Genomic DNA, 16,428 nt, shown 5'->3' with positions numbered 1-16,428 from the left:
CAAGTTCCCTACAGGACTCAAAGTGAAGAGTAGTACATTATGTGGCTCACAGACTGTCTTTGTACTATATTCCAGTGGCACAAAAGGAAAATGCAAGTAGGTGGAAGGGCGTGTGTGGTGGGTAGTATCAGGAATAAAAGAAAACAAATTATTATTCACACAAAACTTGGAAGGCATTGGAAAAAACAACTTGCTTTCTCTGTTTGCTAAGAAATCAGCAGCATACCGAAGAAACAAGTTTTCATTGCCAACACCACCACAAAACAAAGAGCAACAGTTGGAATAATTTTGGTCGGGCTTTTGGGTGACACCCAGTGGTATCTGCCCACTGGCATAAAATCCACTTGCACAATGTAAATTCTGGTTTCTACCTTCTCCTCCAGCCCCCTGTGTGCCCCCCAAAATCTGCTCTAAAGTGTTCCTGACCCTCTTACTCGAGCAGATTTTGGGGGTCTTCAGGGAGATTCAGGGAGGAAGAGAGCAAGGAGAAATCCTGGTTCATGAACTGATTATCAATTGAACTATGATGGATCTCACCCTTTGACCTTCATTGCAAAGGACAAGGAAGACAAAGCTGCTCATTTTCCACACTCAAGAAGAGCAATTCCACCCTGAACATGTGTATGGTGAATTTTATGAATATAAAATTGTTTTCTTGAATCCCTGGGACTTCGCTACAATATTATCTTATCACTAATAGTGATAGCTTAGCAGCTTCTGTGTTGTGTTTTGTAAGTGGTCCTACAATGTTACAGTATTCATCGGGTGACCTTAGAAATGGGATTTTTGATCAGGATGCCAACCAAGACAAAGCATCCACCATTGCAGCTCGCTACTCTACCTAGTACCCCCCAAATTAAGGCAAATCACTCAAGGCCCCATTACCTTGAGACTCTGACCTTGCCACAACTACGCAGGGCCTTTGTAGAACTAAGATTTCAACAGATGCCCTCAGCATTTTTAGAGGGGAAATACAGTGATACCTCATGTTGCGTAACCTTCAGGTTATGGAATCTTTGGGTTACGGCTGCGGCAAACCCCTAAGTGGGCTTGCTGCTCACACATGCACAGAAGCACTGCGGCGGCGTGTGTGCGCGCAGAAGCAGTCCTCCGGTTATGGAGTTTTCGGGATACGGCCAGGCCTCTGGAACAGATCCCGTTCAGAACTGGAGGTACCACTGTACTGGGGAATTTCCCATACGGATTGCAAATGTATACATGGATGCAATCAGGTAGAGGACATCACACACTACCTGCTGACTTGACCCCTGTATACAACACCCAGGGGAAAATTTATATTGCCAATTCTTAATTGGCTTCCAGGTTGATCCACACAGGAAGTGACAGTTGAACTCCTAGCAGATAAACATTTATATATTACACACCAGGTAGCCAAATTTGCACTGGCAGCCAAGAAGCTTTGTTCTAGCTATGTGAATGTACTCCAATCTTAAGTCTTAATGTTGTAAATTTCTTTTTATGTTGTAAACTACTACAGGTTACGTGTATAATTTTAGACGAAAGTTTCCTTTTATTCTCTGTTGTCCATTGTAAACGCCTTTGACTATATACAATACAAATATTTGATTGATTCACTAACATGTCGTGAGGCACCTACCACACTTTGAGTCCTGGTTTTACTATATATAGCATTTTATAATCCTGATTTCATGCAGGGAAGGAGATGCAGCAAAGTTTAGGGAGGCAGTGTTTTGTTGGAGGGAAAGCTCTTCTGGGTTGGTGCCTTTTTCTTGCCTATGAGGAGGAGGAAGGTGGTGTGGACCTGTCACCTGGCTACAGCTACCTGGAGCTTCTACCCAAGAGCTAGCAGAAGGTATCTGGTGGGACATTACCGTTCTCTGTCTGCTTGGAGTACTCCTTCCCGATACTGGACTGAGGGATCCTGAAGTGTCCAGCTCATCAGCAGATGACCAGGAGGACAGATCCTAAGGTTCAGAATCAGTGGAGATTAGAAGGGAGAAAACACTATATATAAACTTGGTTCACAAAAAAGGACAAAAAATGCAGACCAACTGCTCGCAATTTGAAACAAAGTTGCTACAGGTTATGCAACACAGTTTGTGAAGACAAGCATACAAATATTCTACCTTGCCTTGGGCAGAGAACTGTTATTTCTGGCCAAGTCAAGCCCGAGAAAACAGTTGCTCTTTAATGTGTGTGGTGGTTTTTTTTTAAGGAATAGGTGGTGTGTACACAATAAAAATTCCCACTTGAATTGCAGATTTTTTCCCCTACACAGAGATATACACTAGATAGACTGAAAACTCATCGTATTATTTGTACACTGTGGTATATTTTATTAGTAACGGGGAATAACAGAGGGACTACTTGCAATGGAAAGTATTCAAATCACCCTTTCAGTACTGAGACAGGTGTATAGTGTTTTTATTCATTTGTCAGCTACAGGCTGGAAGTGTTGTGGCTATATTTTTTAAAAATATGCAGTATTTTGCAAAAGATTGTCAGATTTGGAGGGATCGTAGCAGAGCAGCAAAATATACTTTTAACGAATATGTATTTGAGATGGAAAATACATTCTGTCCCCTATCAAAAAACAAAGGGCTGGTGTAATTTGCAGGTGGACCACTAATATATTGCATTGGCAACAAGGTTTTTGCTTTTGCTTTTTAACTAACTGGATTCCTACCAGAAACAGTAACTTCAGATTAAAGGGGGGGGGGTGATCTAAGCATTTTGATGCCAACAAAGCCATGTGTGCACTGCAAAAAACTTGCATGAATGATGTCACAATAAACATCTATCTGGAAGCAACCTAGCAGTGAACAGCCACAATGACTAGTAGATTTGCCGTGGCAGAATGACTTACCAGCTGACTGCTTGAAACATCTAGGATTTTCTCCAGCTCCTTAATGTGATGTGAAACTTCTTTAAGGAGCATTTTGAGTCTGTTTCCAATCACATGGACCTTCTCTTTGGCTTCTAGACAATCCTTGCCTTCAGCATTGACTAGCAGTTGGCAGGACATGTCTTGAAGAGATGCCACCTTCAGCTGAGATTCTAGCAGTTCGCGCCTTATTTGCTGTCAGGAAGGGGGGAAATCAGATGCATTTTGTTGCTTTGAATGAGTCAAAATGTAATTCAAGTATTTTTTCTGATCTTAAAACTCAGGAACAGGGACCAATAAAGCTAAACTACCATACACTTGCTGTTGCAAATAAAAAAGAGATATCCAAATTCAAAAGAGAGGATTAATGATTGGCATTTTATTCTAAAAGCATGTCTGAACTGCACACTATTTTGTAAGTTCTGCATTTGCTATAAATATGTCATTATTTCAGGGTTCCCACGGCAAAGACAATGTTTTAAAAACAGATTGATGGCTTTCTATACCAAATCAAGAAGATCTTAGCATTCCTGGTAGTCAATACCAGGAATATGCATTCTCGATTGGCACCAAAGGGTCACAATATGTGTTTCAGATACGAGTTTCTATGTTCTTTTTCAATCTCTGAATTATTGTTCCTTTAGAGAAAGGTACTGTACCATTAGTAGCCTGTGATGATCCTGCAGAGTGTCTGAATCCAGATTTGGATTGATAGGGACAATCTCATTTTTCCTCCTGTCAATGTTCTCCAGCCACAGCAACAAACCGTGGCTCATCTCATGGAAATCCTAGAAGTGATAGATGGAAGTTTAATGCCAAATGTGTTTTTTTGTGTTGCCCAGAACTCCAAAGATGCATTCAAATTTTACATTATCTGATCCTCCAAAAAATGAGTTGTGAGCATACATCCTTCTCCCCGCTCTCTTGCCCCACTTGACTTAACAGAACACTTTTAGGTTTGTCAAATCACAATTTTTTGTGATGTCAGAACTGGCAAACTGGTTTGAGCGATCCCTGTAAACTTGAATTGAACCAGTTTGCAGTTCTGCTTTGGAGTGATTGCTCTGGTTCAGTAGTCACAACAAATGAGAGAGCATTGTATTAAGCAGGCATATGAGAGGGAAACCAAGCAATTCTGCACAGCTTGATCTTCCAAACCACATTTGGATTGGCGAAAATTATGTATGAACAACATGTTAAGTGCAGTATGAAACATATGTAATGCTGTTCTGTGTAACAAGGCCTTGATGGCCTTGAGTATTTAATACGCCAAACAGGAAGTAGCTACTAATATTACATCCATGTTTGAATCACTTTTCACAGGAACAAAATCCTACATATGGTATAAGGCCTGTCACCTTAACAATATGCCAAAAACATCAATATAGAAAATGTGCAAGGCAGTTTTCAGGAAGCAATTTAGGAAATGTGCAACAGATTTTACCTAATGCACCAAAATCTTTTAATAATTAGGCTTCTGGGCTTCAAAAATACTTGCTTTTTATGCTCTTGTCTAAAATGTCTCTGTGATATATTCAAGGCAGGATATGATGGTGTGCACACATTAAAGTAACTCATTTAAGAAAATGAATGTAATTGGTGCAACATCTAATCCAAGAGTCGAAGGGGAATGATTTTGCATAGACCAGAACAGACCTGACATTGCATTAGAGCGTTCTGCAGTGAACAGCGCCATTCTTCTAGCATACTACAGACATGATCCCAGCGCATGTTCATCTGAGACAACCGTTCCTGCAGTTTCTTGTTTTCCTCACTGTCAGACTGCATGAATTCTGAGCTGCAAAGGTTGATGGACAAAATGATGGCTTTGCGGTTATCAACGGCCTTCTGTAGCTCCTTGGGGAATGAAGAGAGACGGGAGTAAGCTTTTTTACAGGAAACATGCTCAAGAATTCAAGAAGAAACAAGTTCCACTATCTCTCTTAAAGTTTCATAACTTAAAAGACAGTTACTGTGTCTTTATTTTTAAGTGATACGTCTGGCTTCTGACTAGTAAGAACCCATTTTTATAAATGTCTCCGATTTTATGTTTGCAGTAGAATTCAGAACAAACTAATAAAATATTTAAAGACGTAAAGCCTTATGGCATGGTTGAATTTGATGGGGGTGAAACCACAGGAGCTGGCTCTTTTTTCATACTCCAGACTGCACACACAACCTACTTTCAGACTGTTGCTATTTTTGGAGTGTGGGGGATTCAATTACACACTGGCAAATCCAGATCTCAAAATTATAGTGGATTCGGAGGTCTTGTGCAGGAAATCTGCTTCCCCCAAAAAATGACTTTGAGGGAAGTGAATGGAAATTGCACTGGAAAGTGTGGGATAGTAGTAGTTTTGATGCAATGTCATCTAGTCTCTCATCAAACAAGTGAGGATGAATGCTCATTAAATAGACATCATCTAGCTTTCCCTTAAACAAGTTAGGATCAATACTCAATAAGCATGTCATCTAGAAGCAAGTATTTAAATACTTTGGGAAGAATTCAATGTTGTGCTATGGCAATTGATCCACCAGCATAAACATTTCTGTTTACTATGTGGAATGATTCCCCTCCCCACACTGTTCTGGAGGCTCTCCTGATTTCCCCAAACGAGTTTGGGGTGTGGGGATTGAGAAGGGGGAAAGCCCAACTGTAGTAGTGGACGTCATTGTGGGCTAGCTAGTGCGAGTTGTTAGCTGAATCTGCCCCATACAGACACAAACTTCAAAAAAGGGGGGAAAAAGCGTGAATATTGTACCTCACAATGTCAAAAAGCTGAGACAGATAGTGGGCTGTGTCTTGGACTAGTCTAATTTAGAACAAGCCTCTGAATTTCGCATCAAAGAGGGAATTACCTTTCTCTAGAGCAAATGAATTGATGTCATCGTTTGGTTTAGCTGAAGTACTGCAGCCTTAGTTTATGAGGCTTTAATTCAGGCCCAAAGGAAATATTAATTCATGTAAAGAAATTGTCCTCTGGATCTTCTGGAAACAGCCATGGGCCCACCCGGATGAAGTATCCCACACACACATCAAGATACACTGTTAAACCCATTAATGACTAGAGTGTAGACATTAGTCCCTGTCTGACTATAGGACAAATTCCAAAAGAAAAAAAGAATATTAACCAAAAGGAAGTCTGATGTTGACCATACTGTGCACTGGTAAATAAGCAGAGTTCTTTGCTTGGTTCTCTCAAAATGCCACAGATTTAGCTGATCTGAGTTGGCAGCCTGATGCCTTCACTACATTATAGTGCTCTTTGTAAAGAATGTGTGGTTGCCCTCCCCTTGGCTTGCCTCTTAAGAGCAAAATCTTCTGCCAACCATCTTAACCATCTGCCACCGTGAGTGTCTTTGGAGGAAGATGTAGGATATGAAGAGAAGGAATGAATAAATAATAAAATGAATATAAACACTGGCATACTATGTAACTTAAAGAAGAAGAAGAAAACTCCAATGAAATTGACTATCATAGTCTTTCATTTCCAGTCCTTTAGTATATGAAGAAATGCAGGGTCCAGAAATTGGCAGTGCTTTTTCAATAGGAGCTGAAATGACACCTCACAAAAATAAAGCATATTAGAAAATCAACAGAAAATAAGACCAGGAATTAGAACCTACTTTCAGTTTTTTAATCCGTAGCTCAATGGTTTGTATATCTGTGCTGAGATCAAGGCAACACAGTTGTTCCAACTCTTCTTCAGTTTCTCCAAGCCAAACCCAGATGCTGTTTAGGTCAGAACTAAATTGCTGCCATTGCTGAAGATTCTGTTTCATCCTCAGTTCTTTACTTAAGGCCTGGGCCTGGATTAACTCCCACCGATCAATCACACCTAAAGGGAAAAAGATCTCTCTGTAAGAGCAACTTCCTTCCTGACCCCCCCCCCCCAATATTCCATCACACGTTAGCATGATCAAGAAACAGAATCTAGGGTGAAGCTGTGCAGACAAAGGCAAGTTAAATTCTGGGCTGACCAGGAACCCTTAGGTTCCATGCCAATAGTAACACCTGAGGACACTCTTATAAGTGAATGCCTGCCATCCAGTCTTAGAATGAAAAGTAATGCACTGAACTTGGGGACTGCCTGGACCAGATACCACTGACAGGGTACTGATGGTGCAGAAGTTTTTTGAAAGCCTAACTTTGCCCTAACTTAGTTGCTGTGTGTTTTGAAATCCTCATGGCTATTTATTTTCTCCCTATATTTAATAATCTGAGGGCAGGAAGCAGGAATGCCAGCTTGGCCCCACAACCCTAGGTGCCTGGGGCCGTGGGTTCCATGTAGTGCAATTTGTGAGTGCCCGGCCCCTTCATGAGAAATTTTGTGGGTGCTCGGGCACCCGGTGAGTTGGCACCTATGGCAGGAAGCATTTTCCTCACTCTGAAATTGCTTCAGAAATATGGCACACATCGATACATACTGCACCCATTATAGTGGACATTTTGCTGGGAAACATATAGATTCTGTATTTACTCTGTACTCTGATAATTGGTAAAGTAATAGCCCAAACAAGACAATTCTCACAGAAGGAGTTGTGCTGATTAATTTACCACAGCATCCAAAAACTGCACTAATCATTATCATGACATGCTAAATTAACTAATGAAAGGGATGAATACTATGCTGTTTTCATTAAGGGCTATAACAAAGCTTCACACAAGCAAATCAGTCTGAGAATTTCCCACCAGAATCAATTAACTGTGACACTCACTCCCCTGGCTCCATCATTACATAAAGTTCCAGATTCCAAGGCAAAATCTTAAAACAAAAACAAAAACCCATTTCTAATTTCAGTTTGAGATGCATGCTCATTTTTAATTGCATGATTGCTGTGACAGAAATGGATACAGCCTTCCTCTCATCTTGGTGACTGCTACTTACACCTAGACCTCCAGTAGCACTTCAAGCCTTATATTGGATCAGTCTATGTCAATTTGTATTAAATATGGAGCTTTGCTCTCTTCATCCATAACCTAAAAACCACATCCCCAATAAGCATTACAGTAAGCCTGCAACTTATGTGGGGGTTATATTCATGCCTAAAGTGAAAATCATGTATAGTGAAAACCAGTGCTTTTTTTCTCTGGCGGTACTCACGGGCACACAGTACCTTTTCTTCTAGAAGAAAGGCATTTACTGTAATAACTTCGTGCTGAGTAGCAGGACCTATTTTTCTAGAAGAAAAGCACTGGGATTCAAAACCCATTGGAGTTGAATGGCTGGTGGGATTGCCAAAGTCATTGTCCTCAGAACCCTGCCTCCTTTCTGCCCATTACTTGTTTGTTTATTTTGCCATGCACATGAAGCTGCCCAAGTAAAATGTGTGTAAGTTGCAGGCTTACTGTATTCCAGTTTGTTCACAAATTCAGTTAGCTCACTTCCATCCACTGCCTCAACATAAGCCAAGACGGAAGCAGCACCAAGATTCTGAGATATACTATTAAAAAATAATAATCTATAACAACATTTAACATTTGTTGGGAACATATATTAACTAGACACCACACAGGAAAAACAGCAGTGCAAGCTCATGTACGTTACTCACAGAAAGCCTCACTGACCTCAGTGGGACTTACTCCCTAGCTAAGTGTGCATAGAGGAGTCTATCCTAAGAGCTTCAAGGAAAATACTTGATTAAAACTAGAGCTAAGAAAACTCAGGCACTTCCAAATTCTTATAAAGACCCATAAAGTCATTTCGTACAATTCATTAAATTTAAAATAGTGTGTCACCCTGATACAAGTCTTAAAATAAAATCATTAGGAAATTATTCGCATCAGCCTCTTGAATCTCTCTCGCTCAGAATGAGTGGAACAACTTAAGCCAACTTCCATAAATACTCTCTCAAGAATGGACTTAGAATTGGATAAGAGCCCCAGAAAACTGTTGTCATCCTGATGTACCAATGATAATGTGTGTCCCATGATCAAACAGTGAACAAAAGATTCCAAAAGGTTGTGCAATCCCCTGCTAATCTCTTGGTAAAGACCATTAACCAAAGCTGCCACTGCAGTCTCAGTGCTGCTCCAAAATCAGATTGTAAAGAATAAAAAAAACAGCTGTCACCCAGATGTGCAAGCAGTATGATGTGCTTCCATGGTTCAATGCTGCATGTCATTACCACTTGTTTTCCTCACATTGCAAGTTCAGTTCTGAATATTACTTACCGGCTGTTTGTGTCTCCGTGCTGTTCAGGTTAATAAATCCAGACAGCTTTTCCTCTTCCTCTTTCAGTTTGTGCTCAAGTCTTCTTACTGAATCTATGCTCCCACTGCATTCGCCCAGAAGCTTCATCTGTTCGAAAAAGAGAGAAACCACTTCTCATTATTCATGACCATGCTGGAGAAACAACAGAACTAAGAGCAAAATCCTAGGAAGTAAGTCCCATTGAGTTCAATGGGGCTTACAGTCAGGTAAGTATATATAGGATTACATCTTAAGATTCTAACTACAAAACAATTTGCATCCTAGTTCTTAATACAAGTCATTCCATGATGTGATAGATAGAACTCCACTGTCTTAATGGTTTGAAAACTTTGTATGGCTATCCCCTTGTTTTTAATGGCAATTAAACACAAGAAAGAGAGAGATTATGTGTTAACAGAAATGTTTTTGCTATTGCTGAAATTTCAGATATTTAACTAAGAAACTAATGCAGAGTATAAAGCTAAAACTGATATCACAGTTTGCTTTTAACAGGCACTTCAGGAATCACTGTGAATGTTTTCTTTAGTGAGATGTGAGTTGTTGCTGGGCAAGCACTAAATCTATAGTAATTCACCAGATTGGGATCTAAAAACCCTTGGACAAAACCCCACTTAAGATGTACATCCAGTGCAATTTTTAAAAAAAGTTTTTCCACTTAACAGCATTGCAAAGGGTTGGACTAGATGGCTCTCATGGTCTCTTCCAACACCACAATTCTAGGATTCTATGCATCACAAACTGCTTTTGAGAGATCAGTTTCAAAACAGGTTTTCTGTTGTGACATGGTGGTGGTGGCGGCAGCTGTCCAAGAGTCCCCTGCACAAGCAGAACTAGTTGCATGGCTCACTGTATCCTTGCCCACCTGTCCAGATCACAGTTCACCATGTCACACAAATCTTCAAAATGTTGGTGGGTGTGATTTATTAGGTTGTTGCTTTTTTCATAAGTTACCAGTTCTATTATTCCCTGCCTGTGTCTGCTTTCCATTGCAGCTCTTGACCGCTGGAATGCTCTTCCTCCTGTCATTTTGGCGTTCAAGAAATCTGAGGATGAATCTCTTCACTCCCAGCTCCTTTCCCTTCCTTTCCCCTCCTCCCTAGTATTGTCCTGTTTTTAATTATTTTTCAAGCCTTTCTTGTCTTTGTATGGATTTAGCTTTAGGTGCTGTATGAATAATAATAAATTTAGAAAACACTTAAAATGTGTGGCACACATGTACACCCCCCCAAAAAAAAAACCAGAAGGAAAAAAGCTTCAGAAGGAGAACTCCACAAACAGCCCCATCATAGCACAGAATGCTGAGAGACTGAGAGGGTGTGAGGGGAAATCCTGAGATGGATAAATAGAACAGAGTGGTTGAACAGGAGGAAAGAGGAAATGTATATGGAAAAAACAACACCATCATTGTCTGGGTAGATCACTTCCTGGTTTACACTAAGAAGTTATTTTTCAGTGTCTCTAGGGAGGGAAGAAAAAGTTGCCCAATGATATCAGTGTAGAACCGAAAACATTTAATGCACCTAAACCAGGTGCGAGTGAGTTCAAACTCTAAAGGCAGGAAATAACTCCTGCCAGTTCTCAGTTTTTATTCAGTGTGAGACATTTAAGAAACAACCCCGGTAAGAAAAATTCCAAAACAAAGCAGTTCACTGTCCCTAAATTGTTAGCTTAAAGTAGCTATTCCTGGAAAAGAGAAAAGAGTGACGTATAACAGCCCAGAAGTGTATCTCTCACGCTGTGAGCCAGACTCTAGGTGATTTACTGTGTTGTCCAGAGGTATTAGATCCATATTGCAAGCTGGGCTGAAGCTGAGAGTAGCTTACAACAATTCTGCAGTGTTTTCTATTGCTTTCTCTGCCCCCCCCAAAAAAAATTCAGATTGGGCTGACAAAAATCCCACAGTACAATTCATTTTTATATCTATTACAAATAGAAGTGATAGGCTGGCGGAGTGGTTTTCCTGTGGTGTAGCACATTGCTAATATTGCATTCCAGAGGTGGGATTACTTAAATTTACTCAGTCCAAATCAACCACTTAATTGCTGGGTAAAACCTCATGCTCCATTGACTTGCATGCACAGTGGCTGCTGTTAAGTGTAGTGTAGTGTAGTGTAGTGTAGTGTAGTGTAGTGTAGTGTAGTGTAGTGTAGTGTAGTGTAGTGTAGTGTAGTGTAGTGTAGTGTGTGGTGTAGTGGTTAAGAGCGGTAGACTCGTAATCTGGTGAACTGGGTTCGTGTCTCTACTCCTCCACATGCAGCTGCTGGGTGACCTTGGGCTAGTCACACTTCTCTGAAGTCTCTTTGCCCCACTCACCTCACAGAGTGTTTGTTGTGGGGGAGGAAGGGAAAGAAGAATGTTAGCCACTTTGAGACTCCTTCGGGTAGTGATAAAGCGGGATATCAAATCCAAACTCTCTCTAATGTGCAACAACTAAAAGGAATAATAAATTTTGCATTTGACGGAAGGAACTCTATACCTGATGCTAACTTTACCCCCCCCCCCAAACCCTCTCAGCAACTGGCTCAGGTAAGACACACACACTGCGAATAGCAACAATACAAATAGCAACGAATAGCAATTTTATGTCCAGCCACGAGGGGGGCTAAGCTCACAGTACTTACATAGCCTTTGTAGCTAGAATCTAGTTCCGGCCCTGTTGGTGTTTTACTGCGGATTATGTTCTCCGTTTGCTGTATTTGGAAACGGCTGGTGTCTAAGGCCTTGTCAAGCTGTCTGATGTGTGTTTCTAAGGAACATGGTTCTCCTGTAGAAAATATAGACAGATAGATGTTACCAAAGTGAAATGTCTCAGTGAGTAGGAAAAAATACTGAAGGTGGTGCTGCTAGCTTTGAAAGCATGACAAAGAGTTAATTACAATAGCATGCAGGTGACAAATAGATTTGTAACTATTATACAAACATATCTGCAACTATGTTGGTTAGTGTGTGTACTGAGAAATGAATAATTTTTAAGCAGGACATATCAGGAAAATTCAATTCCCCAAAACAATTCTAGAAGACTAAGCACTCTGCACTCGTTTCATTGTATCTTCAGGCATTTTGCAGTACTGTACAGTGGAACTTCATGTTGCATAACCTCCAGGTTACGGAATCTTCGGGTTATGGCCGCACCGCTCGTGTATGCGCAGAAGCGCTCTATCATGCCGCGTGGATTTTTTGGGGTGCGCATGGCACCCCGAAACAAATTAAATCCTTAACGAGAGGTACCACTGTATTTATGCTAAGCAGGCAACTGGTAAGAGCCTAGAAACTGATGCACTCCCCACACACCCTGTATAAATGCTGGGGAATTTTATAGTCTCAGCATGCACATACACATTTACTTGAAAGTATGTCCCTCTGATGCGGGTGGCGCTGTGGGTTAAACCACAGAGCCTAGGGCTTGCCGATCGGCAGGTCAGTGGTTCGAATCCCCACGACGGGGTGAGCTCCCATTGCTCGGTCCCTGCTCCTGCCAAACTAGCAGTTTGAAAGCACATCAAAGTGCAAGTAGATAAATAGGTACCATGTTTCCGTGCGCTGCTCTGGTTTTGCCAGAAGCGGCTTAGTCATGCTGGCCACATGGCTGTACGCCATCTCCCTTGGCCAATAAAGCAAGATGAGCACCGCAACCCCAGAGTCGTCCGTGACTGGACCTAAGGGTCAGGGGTCCCTTTACCTAAGTCCCTCTGAATTCAAAAAAGCTAACCTTTGAGGAGATGTGTATAGCGTTGTACAAATAAATATCGTTTTCCTAGATTTTCCTGAAAACTTGAAAATATTTGTAATGCTCTGAGCATTACTGCTAATTTTCTGGTATGGCAAGAAGGCATTATGCTAAAACTCATGGATATCTGTAAGCACATGGCCTTGAACAATAAATTAAACCGTAAAGCAGTGAAGTGACCATAGGACAAATCTTTTGCTACGGAAAATGACTTAAAGACCCTTCCATTAAAGCCATTTCAGGGTGCCTTATTTCTTCTTCAGAAATATTGGGCAATAGCCTGTATCTTACTAATATTGTGATATTTCAAACTGTGCAAGAGGGTTAGAGAATATAGAATCAGAAAGGGAGATGTTATCCTATTTTCACATCCTCTTCTCCCAACCCTCCCAAGCTGATTCATTCTGGGGTGGGTGTGTGTGTGGAATGTTAGTGATATATTATTACTTCAGATTTGTTTAAGGAAGATGTAAGACAGAGGCTCTGGCTTTTGTGCAGTGTGTTATCCTAAATATCCTTTTACTCTCTTAAAACACTGTGATTCTATGATTTCTATCTCCCACCTCTCCCCAGAAAGCACAAAGTTACATAGATGACCTATTTCCCCCTCAATTCATAGGCTATGCAACAGGAATATTAATACTATTATTTTAAGCAGAATACTAAATATATAAGCAAATATCCTTATTTTCTATCAACATGCTGGCACTGATGTGTGAAGAAGAGTGGCTGGGATAAGTAGTGACTAAGAAAGCAGATATGCCAAGAAAGAAGGCAGTGTTATTGGTGGTTTAGGTCTGGCAATCTTTATGATTTCTGTTGCCTACCATAGACATTTCTAAGAGCATTTTCAGTAAGTTTTATATAGGCCTCAGGGCTCCCAGGGATCACTATATCTGGAAAAATAAAACACAACCCAAAATGACTGCTTATCAACAATTATTTCAGTTTCCTTTGCGTCAGGCACTGAATCTCCCAAAAGGAGAGAAAACCACCAGTTCTCTACTGCTTTTGAGACATTAACTGAAATTAATCTTTGTGTATTCTCCAAAAATGGTTCAAGGATCCAAGTGAAACAGGCAACAAGGAGAAACCCTAATGTGCAATTACATGATGAGAGACCAGAACTGTGTATTTCAGTACAGTGGTGCCTCGCAAGACGAAATTAATTCGTTCCGCAAGTTTTTTCTTCTTGCGAGTTTTCCGTCTTGCGAAGCACGGTTTCCCATAGGAATGCACTGAAAATCAATCAATGCGTTCCTATGGAGACCATCCGGGGACAGAGGGGAAGCGCCGCGCGCCTTCCCCTCTGTCCCCGGACCTGTTTTAAAGCAAGGGGCAGCGGGGAGAAGATCACTTCTCCCCGTTGCCTGCCCCGCAATCTCTGGAGATTGCTGGGCCGGCAACGGGGAGAAGCGATCTTCTCCCCGCCGCCCCTTGCTTCAAAAGAGGTCCGGGGACAGCGGAGCAAGCTTCGTTTTGCGAAGCAAGCCCATAGGGAAATGCGTCTTGCGAAGTGGCTAAGAAAACGAAAAACTCCTTCGTCTAGCGAGTTTTTCGTCTTCCGAGGCGTTCGTCTTGCGGGGTACCACTGTAGGACCAAACATGCAACCCCCATCTTGTTGTGCTTCTGATAATGAAGCCTCATGAACAGAAGCCTATTCTGTGACTTTAATCTGTTTTTATTTATTTATTTTAACCCTGGGACCTACTGGTGAACAGCATCCGGGAACAGTGTGTTTGCTGGGTAAGCTAGGCTTTTAGTCTGTCCTTGCAGGGATGTTCTTGTAATTCCCAGCTAAATCTTAGTTTTTGTATTGTTAGGCGTATATATTTCAAAGAAACAAGCATAACTGAATACACATGCTTCCTGTTTGACATGGAAACCAGTGTTTTGTAACTATGTATTGGACCAGGACACAAAAATATAAATCAGGCTTAGGTTTGTGGCAGATGTGCATGTTATGCTCACTTTTGGGAGTCTCATTAAATTCCATAGTTCTATGGAAACACTCACAGGATCAAGTTGAGGCCATCCTTTTACTTCTGCTGCACTGTCCCACAGAAACTGTCGTATTAAAATATTCTGCACGATTATTATTTTCTAGGACCAGCATGGTCACACAGCTAAGCATGCTTAACCCATGAGTCTTAAGAGTCAAAACGGCACTCCTAAATTGCCACTGATGTCAACTCCTGTCTTACCTAAACAAGGGGTGTGCCTGATCCTTTTTGAACATGGCACCCATGAATTTGACACCACAGACTTTTAGCTGTGTGCTAGGCAAGGCAATGTGAGGTGGTGTTTCACACATCATTGTGGTGGCTTGGAATACAGCAGCTGGCATTGCAGAAGCATTCCCTTTATTAGTTCAACACATGGGGGCTAATTAAAAACAAAATTCATCAAAGTTCATGAGACTAGGCCCTGAACCACAATGACTTCAAGCCCAGCTATTAACTGAACTCAACGTTTTCCAAGAAAATTTGCCTTCTGTGACTGCTATGACTAATAGGGTAGCGCCAGCTAATCTATTCTGTTTGAAAAAATCTCTTCCAGTTCCTTCTCTGACAGTCTATGAAAATTTCCTAAAAAGCAACCATATGTCAGAGCTGTTCATGTAACTGGCAACTTTACGCCAAGAACTAGGCCAATAAAGGTCAGCTGACTTAGAAATGTCCCTGCAGAGCTGTATGAAGGGATTAGAGATGGGTGAGTGATTATACCTGCTAGGCTTGCTGCTCCTCTGAGATAAAACTCTTTGTCTTCTTGCCCCTCCACTTCTTCAGAATGCAGCGCTCTTGAAACGGCCGTCTCCAGGTCCCGGCTCAGGTCATAGTCATGATCCCATTCCAAGGGGATGGAATCTACACTAGCAGGAGTGTCACGTCCTGACCTTTCACTTCGGAGAGGCTGGGGAAGAGACAGTGAGAGGTTGGAGGAAGGGTGTGGGGAGAGGACACTGTCTGCAGATTTGTCATGCCAATGTATGTCAGAAAGATCTCCCGATTCATCCAGATCCACTTCGTGATCAGAGAGGTCATGCTCATCATCTGTGAGCTAGAAGGAAACATTAAAGAGTCAATTAATAGTCTTCTCAATGGATCAGTGCTAGCTCTAGCTAGGTCAATAAGATAAAAGTGTCATTGTGTAACATTCAAACTCACAACATTCTCATTATGCTTCTTTCTTTTCTGGTTTTATGGGTGTGTTGTTGTTTTTAAAACTCCCATATAACACTAATAAAAAAAGCTAAAAATAAGCATGTCTTGTATGTTTAGTGCTCATCTCTATGGCTGCCTATCAGGTAATTGTCTGTTAGATAACATCTCCTTCCAGTCAGGAAATTTACTGCAGTATCTCAGAAATGAGCCAAAATAGTCATGCATTTGGACCAGTACTAGGTCCTTTTCTTTCATCTTCTGAAAACAGCAGTCTGATTTCCAGATACTTCTCTTTTGCATTTTCAGCCTGGAAACTTAAATGAATAATGATGCCTCTCTAGATTTAGAAGTGTACCTTTCTGCAAAGAAACAAAATAATGGTCCAGTGGGATCCACTGTGCAGTCCATTATGGATTGTGTAGCTCTGATCTTGCAAATTTCATGCTTATGCATTC

General features: G+C 41.2%; 1 protein-coding gene across 12 annotated transcripts in view; it reads right to left on the bottom strand.

Annotated features, from left to right (window-relative positions):
• Positions 1-16,428, bottom strand: part of SYNE1 (spectrin repeat containing nuclear envelope protein 1) — a 270,851-nt gene that overhangs the window by 10,276 nt on the left and 244,147 nt on the right. For 8 of the 12 annotated variants that reach the window (XM_077925896.1, XM_077925887.1, XM_077925888.1 and 5 more), the window contains 9 exons: positions 15,536-15,869; positions 13,636-13,704; positions 11,703-11,845; positions 9,042-9,168; positions 6,494-6,705; positions 4,523-4,723; positions 3,526-3,654; positions 2,849-3,061; positions 1,854-1,946 (listed from right to left, as the gene is read on the bottom strand). In XM_077925896.1, the coding sequence (XP_077782022.1) occupies positions 1,854-1,946; positions 2,849-3,061; positions 3,526-3,654; positions 4,523-4,723; positions 6,494-6,705; positions 9,042-9,168; positions 11,703-11,845; positions 13,636-13,704; positions 15,536-15,869 (1,521 nt within the window). The remainder of the gene's footprint in view (positions 1-1,853; positions 1,947-2,848; positions 3,062-3,525; positions 3,655-4,522; positions 4,724-6,493; positions 6,706-9,041; positions 9,169-11,702; positions 11,846-13,635; positions 13,705-15,535; positions 15,870-16,428) is intronic. The other 4 variants (XM_077925891.1, XM_077925892.1, XM_077925898.1 and 1 more) reach the window with 2 other exon arrangements.

The sequence above is a fragment of the Podarcis muralis genome, chromosome 3 (genome assembly GCF_964188315.1).
Source record: "Podarcis muralis chromosome 3, rPodMur119.hap1.1, whole genome shotgun sequence".
Taxonomy (NCBI): domain Eukaryota; kingdom Metazoa; phylum Chordata; class Lepidosauria; order Squamata; family Lacertidae; genus Podarcis; species Podarcis muralis.
The sequence above is the reverse complement of the archived record's forward strand: the minus strand, read 5'-3'. Positions and strand labels throughout refer to the sequence as shown.